This window comes from Acromyrmex echinatior, chromosome 6, assembly GCF_024713525.1.
Source record: "Acromyrmex echinatior isolate Ae372 chromosome 6, ASM2471352v2, whole genome shotgun sequence".
Taxonomy (NCBI): domain Eukaryota; kingdom Metazoa; phylum Arthropoda; class Insecta; order Hymenoptera; family Formicidae; genus Acromyrmex; species Acromyrmex echinatior.
In genome coordinates, this window is record NC_141857.1 from 10,168,115 (window position 1) to 10,184,916 (window position 16,802).

General features: G+C 35.4%; 1 protein-coding gene across 3 annotated transcripts in view; it reads left to right on the forward strand.

Moving 5' to 3' along the window:
* Positions 1 to 16,802, forward strand: part of LOC105148622 (uncharacterized) — a 108,630-nt gene that overhangs the window by 64,975 nt on the left and 26,853 nt on the right. For all 3 annotated transcript variants that reach the window (XM_087407115.1, XM_087407112.1, XM_087407113.1), the window contains one exon: positions 12,132 to 12,357. In XM_087407115.1, coding sequence (XP_087263241.1) covers positions 12,132 to 12,357 — 226 coding nt within the window. The remainder of the gene's footprint in view (positions 1 to 12,131; positions 12,358 to 16,802) is intronic.

Consider the following 16,802-nt stretch of genomic DNA (forward strand, 5'->3'; position numbering starts at 1 on the left):
ATAAACAGTTGATTTCGGATATCCAAAGAACCGAATTATTTCCGTTGCTGAGCGCCCAGCGCGAAGGCCTTCGATGATCGCGGCACTACGATTATACTCCGCACTTGGAATATAATCAACATCTCGACCATTTTGAGAACATGACTGTTTACTAGAAACATCAGGCTTTCTTGGACGCTAACAACAACCTCTGGCGGAGGCACAATAGCGGAAAATTTAAATTGAAATTTGTCCGGATTTTGACGCACCTTGTAGATATAATATGTATATGATATTTATAATATTGGGTCATCTAAAAAATATCCGCGGTTTTTTGTTCAATTTTTGAATGAAATTTTTCTTTATTGAAAATCAATTTTAATCAAGTATATATTGGCCATTATTATCTAAAACCTTTTGCCATTTTTCGGGCAATTTCATAATTCTATTCGTGTAGAACTTTTGTGGTTTATCGGCGAAAAACTTTTTCAAGTGATTTTCGGCAGCTCTTTTGTTAGGCAATGTTTTTCCATCAAGAGAGTTCTGCAGAGATCGAAACAAATGGTAGTCAGACGGTGCAAGATCCGTGCTATACGGTGGATGCATCAAAACTTCCCAAACAAGATCCCTCAATTTTTGGCGCGTCATCAAAGATGTGTGTGGTCTGGCGTTATCATGATGGAAGACAACACCTTTTCTGTTAATCAATTCTGGTCATTTTTCCTTAATCGCTTCCTGTAATCTATCCAGTTGTGAACAGTAGAGCTCTGAATTAATCGTTAGGCCATGTGGTAACACCTCATGATAGACGACTCCCTTCCAATCCCACCATACACACAGCATCACGTTATTTGCCATCAATCCAGGCTTTGAAGTCGTTTGTGGTGGTTCGCCGCGCTTATTCCATGATCTTTTACGAACAATATTCTTGTATTTCACCCATTTTTCATCGCCTGTGATGATTTATTTCAGAAATGGGTCGATTTCGTTGCGTTTTAGTAGTGTTTCGCTGATGGAAATTCGATCAATCAAATTTTTTTGCGTTAATTCATGTGGCACCCAAACATCGAGTTTCTTTGCGTAGCCAGCCTTTTTCAAATGATTCCAAACTGTCATATGGTTGATTCTTAGTGCATTGGCTATCTCCTGACAGCTCACATGCTTGGTCTTGCTTGACCAGTTACAAAATTTCATCGACTTTTTCAGTGACTGGCCGACCAGAGCGAGGTCGATCTTTGACATCGAAATTTCCAGAACGAAATCGAACAAACCACTCCTGCGTCCTGCGTTCACTTACAGCATCCGCGCCATAAACTTCACAAATTTGTCTGCATGTTTTTGCCTTTTTTGTAGTAAAAAAGCATCACATAGCGTATTTCTTCAGATATTTCACTCATTTTCAAACCAATATAACTTTTGACACGATTGAATCACCAAACTTTGTTTACAAAAAATGTAACCTAAAATGTCATCTTTCAGACGCGAGTTCGTTTGACACAATCGGATTAGTGTTGCCCGATATATGACCATCAACACCATCTAGTGACAAAAAACCGCGGATACTTTTTAGATGACCCAATATGTGTAATACGTATTTATATGTTTCGAATTGTGCGAATTATGCAAAATGTCAAATCCCAACCATTTCACGTAAACCTCATTCCCCCTCTTGCACAATACCTTTTCAACGAGATGCATGTCGGGATTAGCAAGTTATGTAATTCATATTCATAGAATCCTCCAGCGATGGGCTCCCCGCGAGAATCTTCCAATAGATACGTGAATTCACTGAATTAGTTTGCTGCACTTTGATCATTTTAACCACTTCCATGGTCTAATTCAGCATATAATTCAGCTTTTTTCAAAACTGTCTTGAATTTGCTCACGCGTACCGAATCACCCACTTTGTATCACGCGGGTGCGGCAACCTCTACACGATTGTAAATCGTAATTAAGAGGCTGACAGCGATCGCGAGGGTAACGTCGACGGGATGCGTAATGATAGTTCGATGATTGCGCGCGTTGTAATTTGATACGAGACGCGGCAGGATGTCGATCCATTTATAGTTTTCGTTATGCTGTTTCCATATATCATTCTTCAATGTACGGTTGAACCGTTCAACGACCGAGGACTTCATTACGAAATACGTAGAATAATGGTTGATGTTGTTCTTTAAGAATTTCTGCACATCCGAATTGTAAAATTCCTTTCCTCTGTCAGTCTGCAAATTTTTCGAACATCTTCCATCGTCTCGAATTATCTTTGTGATCGCCTTTACCTCATTTCCGCTCTTGGCTTTGAACGGCACGACCCATGCGTGCTTAATCAGCACGTTGATAACGGTGAGAATGTAGTGATAATCTCGTTGAATCGCGTATAAGGACATCTCGACCACATCCGTCACATCTGCCACAAGTCATCCATGTACTATGACGTGTCTTCGCAGAAAATTTCTTCTCACCGGAGCGTATAATTCATCAACTAGCCGTTTCTCGGCGAATAATTATTCGGCATGATGCATTTCTCGAATCATCTTTTCAAATTTGTTTAGCATAATCTGCACATTATTTTGTAAGGCTGTATAAATAATAATTTTCCTTTCGATTTCAGACGATCTTTCAAATCTTGAACACTCTGCTGCACGTATCGTTTGTTTGTTGCATCAGCATCATTCATCAGTAACATTAATTGTCGAATATTGCGCGACTTTGCTTCAAAATCAACTGTAGCTATACAAGGAGCGTTATCACGCATGTAATTTCTGAGCAATCCACGCCACTGATAGTGCAATTCATTTATTCCTCCAAGAGGTAATCCAAACTTGTTGATCGGCATTGCGATGTCGACTGAATGTGTAGAACGAGGTTAATTTATAATCAGACCGGCTTCACGAAGCTCCTCAATAATCGAAAGAATTGTCGAGAGCATAACCCGCCTGGCGCGAGACCTCGGATAATCGGAGTCGATCCACAATTTCATTAGGATATAGTCTAGATGGATATAGCCGATCTTGTTGTCGTTTAGCGTCATCGTACGCGGTAAATCCACTCTTTTGTTTATTCCCGTTCCAACTTTTTTATCCAACAATAGCGCTATTATATTATACTTGTATCCCATTACTTGATTACTCGAGCTATGACTGTCAGTGAACGTTTGTCATCAGCAGAATGCTCCTATAAGTATGTACATCATTATCCGTACAGATACAATACTTTCAATGAAAAATTTCATGAAAATTAACTCGTATACTCGGTGTTCCATTATATCTTTTCATGTCTATAATTATATCGTCGTTTTTGTGCAAGATGATACGTTTATCACCGAGCATCGTTCCCTTGTCGCTGAAATAAACGCCAAACATGTCTATGTTTCTTACCATTTCGCTTTTAAAAATTAATGTCCCAAGTTAGTAGTTAGCTTGCAGCTTTTCTTGCTCCTCGGATGTTTAAAGCAATGTCGAATAGATATTACGATGGTTCATTAACAACCTCGAAAATTTCTTCGATGGAGGGAATCGTGGAGGGAGGGTACGTGATCGTACAATAATTGGGCGGCTATATTATTTCAGATATTTCATAGTGGATGGTACGGTTTTCGATCGATTCAACACTGATTTCACAGACGTGGAAGTATAAGATTGTCATACGAAGCATTCGGTTTTCTTTTGGGTTTTGGATCCTCGTCATCTCTCGAAAAGAATGTTTCAGTCATGATAGGATTCTTGGAGGAATCAATGGTGTTTTCGATCATTTCCAGCGGGCCGTTAATATTGTAGGTTTAAAGTGTCTTTCCAATGAGATGCCCTCCTCCATTTTGCCAGTCTTCAAAGTGCGGTATCTTTTGCGAATCGAATCACTCATTTTCGCAATCTCCTTAGCAATCTTCTCATGATCTTTGCTACTGTCCATGTCAATATATCAATGTTAATTGATCACATCACGGTATATTAAAGTCATTAAATCCTTTTCTATATTGTCCATCGGTAAGTGTCTTTGTCAATCACTAGAAATCCATACTTTTCCTGCCAACATTTACGACATAAATTGTAGAAATTCTCATAAGACATGTCGGTATTCACGTGATCGTTGTACACGCGTTTCAGACTATCTGTTTGAACAGAATAGTTTCAATAGATTTACATTGTTGTGTATAAGGTGCTTCGGTCATTTGCGTATGTCTAACAGAGATAGAAACAGTCGAGGTCCGCGTATCGTCCCATTGCAAAGTACTTTCTTATCGCGTCCTGCTTGTCACATACCACGTCATCAAAGATAAAGATGGAATTCGGAAGCGCCTCGCTCGGTCGAATGATGTTGTTATTGGAATGTAAAATAGCCAATTTCTTCGATCGGAGCCAGCAAATTCGACAGATATCGATATTTCGGTTACAGCGATTTCGATACGTATACGTTCTCGAATCGTACGCCATGCGAACTTTCCAACAGGCTTATAGCACGTTTGTTTTGCCCCAATTTAACGGTCCGCAGACGATAGCGCGTATAGAGGCTGTTGCCATGTTTGTACGTCTCTTTATCGGTTTACACTTTGTCGTCAAGATTCGTCACTTTGATCGTCCGAGACTGAAGATCGCAAGAACCGCATATTTTCTCTTTCCACGAAATACTGAAAACGATATAGCGAGCGGACCTATTTATAGAGCCGCGTAGGGCGAAATCGCTCAATAATCAAAATATTTCTCATCGTGTCGGACAATCTGCACAGTTTAACTTCAAAAGAGTTGATATATAGTAAATATATACCGAAAATTGTACTGCTGCGATTGTTTGAAAATATATAGATCTATTGTGGAACAGATTACCCGAATATATACGAGTCGATTCGGAAGTACATCGATACCGTTGGTGCCTGAAGCATTAGAATTTACCAACTCATCAAACGCATTTCAACAGTCCGGCGTCTTTGATAAAGAATTGCGGCAAAATGTCATCGAATAGCTTGTTAAATCGTGCGATGTCGCAAGCAGACCTATTTGTAATCCTATTTATAAACAAACTTCTTTTCGAACTACATATTCCCGGATATTAGACCATTTTGTGGTCCGAGAAAGCAATTAGAAAAGTGATTGACTAGAGATGATCGAGATATTAATCTAATCTGGATACTGCGTATCGCGATCACGATATAGAATATTCGCACAGCAACGATCTCGCTGAAAGACACGCGGCTGACAATATACTCACCGAGAAGGCGCGGAAACGCATTACGCGAGAGATTCGACTTTTGGAGAGAAAGCCACAACCACAACCGTTTGGACAGCTATGAAAGCCAAAACAAAGATTGATATGAGCTTGAAAACATCGCCAAAATATAAAATATCAAAAAAGCCGATGCAGATCATTTACCTTTCGATCATCATACAGAGCATTACGGATTTGACGATCCGCGTGATGGACTAAAACGATCGATTGCTCGATTTTCACGGAGAAATCACCATTAGATTGCATGTATAACGATGCTAACGTGGTATGCTTATGTTAAACGAACGAAACTGACGAGAGATACGCCTTTTACTGGAAAGACTAGATCTGGAAAGAAATTCACTGCATCCAACGTTGCATTTTTAAAGTTGTTAGATTTCATCGTAAATAGCTGATATCTTGAATATTATCGACAAGCCGAACTTTGACAACTACATCGTCAAAATTGAAAATCACACGTACGCCAACACTACGTTTGAAAATAACGACGAGATAGTGGTAGTGTATGAAATATCCATACAGCAATAGGATTTATACGCATTACCGTGCGAAAGTTTTCTTTACGTCGGAGGAGGATTGACGGTAAAATCAGACACCGACGACACTTGGAAATAATTGCGTGGCGTTCATGTTTGATAAAATAGGAACTTAACAGTGTGGAGGTTGACTAACAGAAACGACGGAGTTACCAATACATCAAGTACTACATATTTATGATTTATGACAAATCTTTGATTACGCTGAACCCTAGATGAAACTCTAGATCTGACATGGAGCAAGGACACTTTAATTTTTGTGTGCCGCTCAACATGCTGTTGAGCCTTTGCAAAGATTACAAACTCGCAGTCGTCAACACCATGAATTGATTTTGATACGAAAGCACAACGATTACAATTCCTTGATGGGAAATGCTGCGACAGAGAAATTGAATTGTTTAAAGTGCAGTGGCAAATGCCTCACGTTAAACAAGATTAATAAATTATCAATGCTGCGAACATTGAAAAGCAGTCGTTATCTGAACATGAGTTTTCGCTCGTAGGATCTGTACGAGTATTCTATGTTACAAAATACGACCAAGTATTCATGGGCCATCAAAACAACTCAGCTTGAGAAGCCGTTATCTTTGCTTTGCAGACCGACCGAAAGAATATGTCACGAGATGTTAGCATGTTCGACGATCGTAATTTGTATAACGTGAAACTTTATTTAAATTTAGAGTTTTATTCGTACAGCAATTTAAATTTGGAGTTTGGCAAACAGATATGCCATCCTGTTTGATATATACGCGCGTTTTCGTAAAGTATATTATGAAATCGATTGCTTCGAAATGTTATTCATCATGCTTTATCGAGAAAGAGCCTTTTGCGGTCATTGATTGCTCGCAACAAAACGAATCCGTCAAGAGCACCACTATGGATATACGCATAGAATTTGATTGCAAGGAGAATGTGCCTTCCAATACTACCACCTGTTATTTAACGTAGGTCACAAGATTATGTAAATTGCTATTTCAGCAAGTATCCAGAATATAAAAAAAAGGAAATCCGGAGTGAGGTGCAATTTCGAAAAATTGCTCGTCATGGCCATACCAACGTTTGTGGATCTGCAAGGATTCATCGTCGAAAAAAGATTTATCGTTAAGAAAGTAGCGTACTGAAAAGAGAAACCATTCTCATGCACTACATTTTTTCACGTCCTATGTCATAGCATTTTCTGATGAAATCCGACAAGTTTCGCGCTTCTCGGTTGAATGCTTATCATCATGGATTGCAATGGGACGACGGGATGATCCTGTACAGCATTGCGAGGCGTCTAATTACGGAGGCCGTGAAAAGGATAAGGTTCGCGTATATATCAAGGGACACAAAAAACGAGAATGGCTAGCTGATGCTCCACAGCGATAATGTCATCATCGAAACTCTGGATGCGCATTACAAAGATGTAGAATCGCTACGTAATCTAGATGATTGTAATACTATACGATATGGAAGACACGCAAAGAATTGTGCTTTACAAAATGTATTTAAGAATAAATATATATTTAACTGGTAGTTGCGACATTAGAAAAAATTGTAAGATTTTTAAATAAATGTTATCTTACATTAATATGTTTATTTCTATTACCCTTATACTTGTAGACATTTATATAAATATAGCAGATAGATGTTGAAATGATAGCGATTCGATATTCGTTCGACATCAGTTCGATAGTTGTTCAATAGCCATTCGATAGTCATTCAATGACCGTTCGATTACCGTTCAATATGTTATTATAATTGCAAAGAGCTGCAACAGATAAAAATTTCTAAGGTGGAATCTTTCGAACGCTACGTCTTTTCGTATACTTTGTGGCTGAGGCATACGCTTTTACTCGAGGAATTGCACCTTTGTCGATAATATATTCAGTTCAATCAAATTGCTTGTATTATCAAATGTGAGCGACATTTTGTTGCTTTACATTATCTTGTTAAGAGAGGAAATGATTGGAAAGGAATAGACGTACGAAAAGAATAAAGAAGAAAAGAATAAAGAAAAAAAGAAGAGAAGAAAAGACTAGGAAGGAGAAGGAGACTGCAAAATTTGTAGATAAGAATTAGGTAATGCTTATATGTCGTTTTGTTTGTTCAATCCCAATTTTTGTTTTTTTAATGTGAACCATTTCGGAGATCGATCTTTTATTATACGATGGTTCCTTGTCTAAGATCTTTATATCTTTCCAATTAAAATTATGGTTATAGTTAATACGATAGTCAGTAATCACCATGGAGAACCAGTCTTTTTAATGTCCGAAATATGTCTATTTAGTTATTTTTAATCTTCTTTTAGTTTGTCCTAACTAGCTTCATAGTTATCACAAGAAATCTTATATACAACATTTTGATTAGCTAAATGATCTAGTTTATCTTTACCTCTAGTTATAAGGCTTTTTAATGTATTTGGGATTGAATATGATAGTTTACAATTATATTTATATGCTATAAGTAAAAAACATTCAGAGATAAATTTTATATATGGAACTGTAAAGAATTTCTTTTTAACTGGATATTATGTTTTATATTATTGTTCTGTGTGTGGTATTTTAATCTTTTTTCAATTGTTGAAAAAAATGAAAGAAAGAGGATAACCATTATTTAGAAAAATATTAATAACATCAAACAAGTTTTTTTCATGGAAACGAGGATGAGACAATTTAACTATTTTATCAACGAAATCGAAGATAATACCCCTTTTGTGACACAAAGGATGATGTGAGTGAAAATTAAAGAATCTGCTCAAACAGATGACCTTCTATCTGTCAAAAATAATCTTATGGTTATCAATTATAATCATAGTGTCCAAAAAACTTAATTTTCCTTAGTGCCGATCTCCATAGTAAATTGCAGTCTGACATGTGATGAGTTAAAAATTTCTAGTATTATATTCGTATTATCTAGTAGAGCCATCCACATAACGGATGACATAATTTTGGCGGTAACTATAAATTGTATAATTTTAACCGTTTTATTAATTTTGTTAAATTTACGTTTAATTTCTTACACTAGAGGATGATCTAATAATAAGATCGAAACATATGTTCTAAGAATTTGAAATATATGAAAATCTGGCCCCTTGTAACCCCTTCTTGTTATTTATTGTTTATAAATTTTTAATAATTTGTTTTTAACAATTTGTTGCAAAATTTTGCAACATGTCTTTTAGACTGTTTTACAGAGCATAAGAAACTGTACAACTTTTATTAGGCTAACAACCTAATCCAGAAAATAATCCATTGTTACGAAAACCTCATGAGAGGTAAATCCTGCTTGATCTTCTTCCAACAGTTAACTTGTTGACACAATGCTGATAAATAAGATGATTCGCATATAAAGTTATAAACTTATTTCAAAATGTCAGCAATAAAACATTTTTGGACATAGTTTAAAAGATAGTTTTGATAACGTTTTTTTAGGCTTTCTTTATCGATTCTTACCTTTAAAGACCAGAAGGTTTACGGGTTATCGTCATATTTTTGTCCATTACTAATGCCAACGTTTCGTGAACCTTGCCGTTCACGTCATCAGGGCGAGGAGCGCCCTGATACTATTCCTCCGGGAAACTCCCTTTATGTTCCATATCCTACTTATATTATAACGTGAGTTTCTGTTCAATTTATCTGGATGTTTCTGTATTTCTAGGGCCTCTTTGTACTTCCTCTGAAAATATGATATCGTTGTAGCTGTAGTAGCCGTTTTGTCAAATAATATTTGACAAAATAATTTATAATGTCCTGTGTCAACGCTGTGTTCTGCCAATGCTGACTGTGTGACATGTTTCAGCCTGACATTCCATTGATGTTTCTTCATGCGCACGTTAACATACTTGCTCTACTGTATACTTTCCTGCAAGAGCAAGCATATTTTGTATACTTTCCTGCGGAACTGAGTGGAAATCTGTGATCTTTAGGATTTCTCAAGATTTGCTCGAGCTTCCTTGGAGGCTTGAAAGGATTCGGATATTTGTTCAAAATCCTACCTGTCTGTTGCAAAATCCGATCTGTTGTTGTTTTTACATATGGAAGAATTCTGTTATGTAGACGATACCTTCGTAATCTGAAGACATGACAGTGATAAACTTCACAAATTTTAAACTTGCTTTATAACCAACATCCTAATATTCGATTCACCATGAACATAGAAGATAATGATAAGATCCCTTCCTGAACAAAGAAGGCTGACAATACCCTGCATCATCAAGTATGCGGGAAGTCAAGATACATGCCGAGTCACACCATCATCCAACACAAAAACAGTCAGCAATACACTCACTTATGCACACAGCATTCAGTATCTTCGATAAGAAATATTTATAAACAAATCTCAATCATTTAAAACAAACCTCATAGCAGAACGATACAATAAAAAAGAAGTGAACAGGATAATCAGCAAACATAGAAGGGATACAAAGAACAATTCGGCCACATAACAATCACAGAAAAAGTTAAACAAAAGAAGCCTCTCCATTTTTTCATATGTAAAAGAAACAACAGACCAGTAGGATTTTGAACAAACACAACATCCGAATTATTTTCAAGCCTCCAAGAAAGATCGAGCAAATCTTGAGAAATCCTAAAGATCAAAGACCTCCACTCAGTTCCGCAGGAAAATATAAAATATCTTGCTCTTGCGGGAAGATATACATCGGTGAAACCGGAAAAATGGTCAACATGCGCATGAAAAAACATCAATGGAATGTCAGGCTGAAACATGTCACACAGTTAGAACACAGCGTTGACATCAAATATTATTCGATAAAACGATGTCATATTTTCAAAGGAAATGCGGAGAATCCCTAGAAATACAGAAACATCCAAACAATTTGAACAGAGACTCAGGTTATAATGTAAGTAGGATATGAAAGACTTTCTTGACAAACCAAGGAAGACCTATCCCTTTCCCCAACATACCTCCACCACACTTTACAGCGTCTATATAAGGGAATTTTCCGGAGATGTAGCTCAGTATTAGTGTTCTTCCCTGAAGTAAACGGTAAGGTTTCCGAAACGTTGGCATTAGTAATAGACAAAATACAACGATAACCCTCAAACTTTCTAATATCTTTAAAGATAGTTTTTATTTAAGAAAAACGAATCTATTATTTTCGAAAGAGTGTTCCACCCCGTAAACTTCGAAATAAGTACAAAAAACATAATATTTTTTTCTAATATTTTTTTCATGCTCTATGAACATATCCAAAGCTCATTAAACTCGGTGATGGTCAGTTCCAGATGTTTCCTTATAAGACACATTAATCTCAGCGCAATGAAATGTACGAGATATTCTACATATCTCACAAAACTATCAACTGGAAACGATAATCTAAAAAGTGAAATTGGAGAAAATAAAACAAGAAAGACATAGAAATACATAAAACAGTAAGACTTAAGTAATAAACAAATTGATTAATCACAATAGAAAACGTAAAGCAATAATCTTATGTACTGTAATTGGACGGTTCGCTTACTACTTTATGTTTTACTACCTTATAGTTTTATACATATCGTGAACTCAAGGAATAAATCGCTAAACAAAATTGTATATACCAATGCCTACTAATGTCCAGTAATATCTAATCTTTTATGTTCTGTAATATCTAAACCACGGCAGTGTCGCTGCGCGTACCTTAGCGCCGAGACACTATTAGTGTCTCCAGGTAATACTATAGTAATAATGCTCTACAATGAACAATAATGCATAACTTCATACTATTTATTATAATACATAATTCTTTTAAGTAATGCCCAATAATTTTTCAAATCTATACAATGCAATATTCTTAACGGTTTACTCCTGCATGAGCTTAATTTTCGCAATTTACGTACGATTAGAAAAAAGTGGATCCGTCACAATTTCCTCGGCATTTATGGAAAATTTTAGAAATCTGTAATTATAAAAACAGTCAGAAGTAGGAATAGTTTTACTGACTAAGCGAGTCTAAATCAAGCGAATACTTGTTTCTGGTGATTAGGAGAAAGATCATACAACGTATATACGCACCGCATATTACGTACCGAATACAGGAGGATCGAAAAATGCACTTTCAAATTCGCATAACCAATAGAATTATGAAAAAGAGAACTTCTGGAGATATTGTAGAATATTCTCCATTTAATTCTTTTATATATATGTAGAAAGTATATCACAATTTTAAAGTATTTACTATAGAGTGAAAAATTATAAAAAGTCAATAATTTTTATTCGTTAAATTTCCGGTAAGTAAAGATTATAAATAATTGTATTTGATTATATAAAATGAATACACAATATGACGAACTACGCGATTATAATTGTATACTATTTTATAACTATATGTAGGTATTATGTGCAGTCTTTCTCTTCTTCTTTCATTAACATACTATTTATTTTTACGCAATCTATCACTTGTGGTACTTACAGATAATGGTGCGCTAGATGTTTATAAGATACTTGGAGGTACCAGAATGCGTCAGGTGGACAAAGATTATTCATATATGAATAACGAAAAAATAAATCAAGAGGATCTCTACATCGGTAACAGTGGTAACCCATGGAATGCTTCCTCAACGCGTATATATGACAAGGATATCCACGTGCATACATCATCGAACAAGACGACAGCGAATAACATGAAAAGTCAATCCACGTAAGTTGGACGTACAATAAAAACTTATTAGCTTATTAGCTTATTAGTTTATAATCTGTAATTGTCTGTTGTATAAAATATACCTACAATAATAATGATAAGCCTCATAAACAATTTAATGACAGTGATGAATCGAATAAACAATGTCGAATTAAATGGTTTCAATCCCCATTTTAGATCACATATTCAATATCATTTTCAATCTAAAAAGCTGCACTTCCGAAAGGAAAGTGTATCTCCAATTTTGTTATCGATTGATATACTACAGTATTTTGGCGTGCTGACAAATATGATCAGGATAATTACCGATAATGTCATTTTCAACGTATTTTCTTCATATTTTAACATACGTTGCCAAAACATATATTATCATATGTTGACAAGGTCATGATCCTGAGTGAACTTCAAGTTTTAATTGGTAATCGTCCTTCGTTTAAAAAGTTATTAAGAAAAAAAATTTTTTAAATAATATTTCATTTCTGCTATATGCTACACGAGAAAAAGGTTTGCGTTTGCGATGACTCGAAAGTTCGAGGATCTGAGCTAACACGACATTTTATAATATTATATAAAAAAAATTATGACGTTTCCAGTAGCACTTTTCACAATTCTACATAAAAATAAAAAAAAGTTCTGCATTTTTTATATAAATAAATATGACAAATACGAAAATATGACGTGCTTACTTCGCGGATCTAGCACAATTTTCCTCTAAAATACAAGAAAATGATAAATATTAATACTTTTAACAATAATTCCAATAGAGTTCTACTAAAAATTTACTAATATATGCATTTGGAAACAAAATTCCAATAACTTCCAATTTTTATATACATTTTATATACATATAGAAAACGGTAGGATACTGAAGAAAGTGTTGTGTTAATTGCTTATAGTATAAACTAATATATAAACTAATAACGAGAACTGTCGCTAAAACTGTTATAAGCAATCGTGATATTTTTTCTGCTAGTGTCGTGCTAAATATAAATATTAAAAATATTTATCATTTTTTTATACTTTAAAGGAAAATTGTCGTGCTAGATTCACGAAATTAACATGCCATATCTTCATATTTGGTTTTTTATACAGAGTGTCCAAAAAGTTACAAGACGATCAAATAATTCTTCAAGAAAGCGTTATCGAAAAAAACAAAAGCTATAGAGTTCAAAAAAATCTATTTATTGATTTTATCGAAATGTCGAGAGGTTTCTAAAATATTATAATAAAGTTATTTTTTATTGAGTACTTTCGAGTTATGATGCTTGAAAGTTACAGTACTACCGGCATTAGCATTACTCAAGCTGTCCAACTGACGGCTAAAATCTCTTGAATGTTATTCAAGATCATATCCTGGCTAACATTTGTCAAGATGAAGACTATTACAAGTTTATTATTTTCATTTTTGCATTATAAATTCATTTTTACGCAAAAATGAAAATAAGAGGTACAACCTTCAATGGCTTTGATCTTGACAAATGATATCTAGGATATGATCCTGAATAACATTTAAAAGGTTTTTTAGCCGGACACTTTGGATAATGCTTTGCTAATGCCGACAATACTTTGAAGCATTATAACTCAAAAAGTATTTGATGAAAAAAAATTTTTTTATAACGTTTCGAAAAACTCTCAACATCAACTATTAAATTCTGAAAACAAAAATAGGATGTTCCATTAAAAAAAAATTGATGTGACTCTGACTTGATCTTGGCGACGCCATTCAAAATCAAATTGATAAGATCAATAAATAGACGTTTTCGAACCTTACAACTTTTGTCTGAACAATTTTATTCAATAATGCTATATTTCCGAGATAAAAAGTTGTAACTTTATTTGTAACTTTATTTTAAATACCTGGTATATCATCTTGAAAATTTGCCGCGAAGGATTTGAGGGCATAAAAAGCAGCTTTCAATTCTAATGCATTGATATGAAGAAGACTTTCCTCCGTTGACTACTAACCACGCGCCCGTTGATTATTACAAGAAACTCCCCATTCTGTCAGAGACGCATCGGAAAAGATTTATGCATAGGAATTTAAGAGGATTATGATCGCTTGATTATTATCAGAAAATACACTGATTCACCATTCAAAATCGTCTCTCAAATACGAAGGAATCGACATCCGCGCGTTATAATTACTCGCACTGGTTTCGAGAGCTAGGAACTTTTCCCTTCCGAATCTTTTTGTATATAGAATTCCGTTTTGACTGCTGGACAAACCGCAATCAGGGATCCTATTATGCCTACGAATGTTCTAATCGAATGTTATAATCTTTGCGACATATCCCGCATTAAGACTAAGAGGTTACGTCTTTTATTTTTATTAGCGGAATGGCCACCGATTGCTTGACTGAATTAAAAATGAAGCCTAGATATTTTAATAATTACATTCCGTAGAAGAAACAATTTGCGATTTAGAACACTTAACTAAGAAACCTTCTTCAAGCAAGCTTAATGATGCAATTACATTCTCCTGGCATTTCTTCTTTGTGTTGTACCTAGAATCAGGAGATCGTTTAAATAAATAACGAATTGGAAGCCTTTTTCTCTTAATATTTTAATTACCGGATGCATGAGTGAAGATGTATAGTGCTGTGAACCAAAAGGCAAACCAAAAAAGTAAAAATTAAAAAAACGAAGAACATAAAAAACCACAGCACAGGTTGTCGGTTGTGAAGATTAAAACTTTATTCAATAATGAATTATTTAAGCGTTTATCAATACCCATATCAAAAAATAAGCGATTAAACATTTCGGCCACAATCTGGCCATCTTCAGTAATTAAACATCCTCTTAAAACGCAAAATTTTTACATTTAGTCGAAATAAGTACAAAGGTCATATGTTAAAATAGATTAAAAGTGTTCTTATTAGTGTGACGATGATCGTGCGGCAATATTACAACACCAGCTTATATGCCAGGACACAGTAGAACAAGAATTTCCAGATTCTAATCAGAATAAAATTTATAATCTCGTTAATCTCTTATACACGAAAAATAAAGAGTAGATGCGTTACCTGTTTTACAGTCAAAAAACGAAGCGATGGATCTCAGACATTACTTTCGCACAATTAAAATTTAGTCGTGACATTGTGTGTTGTTACTGGTCATATCATGTATTTTACCACTATTTATATACCAAGTGAAACTTTCGAAAGTACTAGAACAATCCTTGAAGGAAAAGGAGAACCTACCTAAGCAAAGGAAGATAAATATCGGGTAAACCTTCCGTGTCACTTTGCTTCTTGATGCCTTTTGTTTGTTTCTTTATATGAATCATTTCTGAAATTCTTCTTTTTATCAAAGATCGTTCTGTATCTAAAATTTTTATATTCTCCCAATCCAGATTATGCATCTCGCTAAGATGATGATGCGAAACTACGGAGATCTCAGAGGACGGTTTCTTTATGTCGGCTTTATGTTCCTTTATCCGAGTTTTTAATTTTCGTTTCGTTTGGCCCACATATGATGATTCACAGTTTTTACAATTTATTTTATAAACTAAACCGTTTTTTTCATGCTTTGAAAGAAAATCTTTTCCTGTCTTAATAAACTTGTTCATTGTGTTCATGGATTTATAAGCTATATTAAACCCATGAATGTGTGAAAGTTTTTTGAACTTTTCGGATACCCCAAAACAAAACAATCAGTAATAAATTCACTGGTACACAGAGCCTTCGCCATCTCCGACAGAGGACATCTACGGACAGAAATAAACCACCTAAAACAGGCCCTACAAAACAACACGACAAAAAAGACATAACCAAAATAATCAACAAACACACAAACAAGACAACGGCTCCGAACACACAAACAGACGACAGGACCCTAACCATTCTCCCTTACGTCAAAGGAACTACAGACCGGATCGGCAGGATATTGAACAAACACAATATCCGAACTATCTACAAACCACCCAAGAAGATAGGACAAATCTTAAGAAACCCCAAAGATCCAAGACCGCCACTCAGTTCCGCAGGAGTATACAGAATACCGTGTTCCTGCGGACAAGTATACATCGGGGAAACCGGGAGAATGGTAAACCTACGGATAAAAGAACACCAACGAGACGTCAGACTGAAACACGTCACACAGTCGGCACTATCACAACATAACGTCGAAACAGGACATTAAATACTGTTTGACCAAGCAACCACGATAACCAACACCACATCATACTTCCCAAGAAAATGCAGAGAAGCAATAGAAATACAAAAACATCCTAACAATCTAAACAGGGATAATGGCTATAACATAAGTAAGATATGGAAGACCATCCTCCCGACCAGCAAAGACCGACCAAGATTCCACTATCTGTCTCCCCCATCACTCTAACCCCCCCCCCCTCCACCACCAAAAAACTCCCACCTCAACAAGCGTAACATAGCGTAACATAAAAAGGAAGGACCTGGAGGAACAGCTCAGTATCAGGCTGCTCG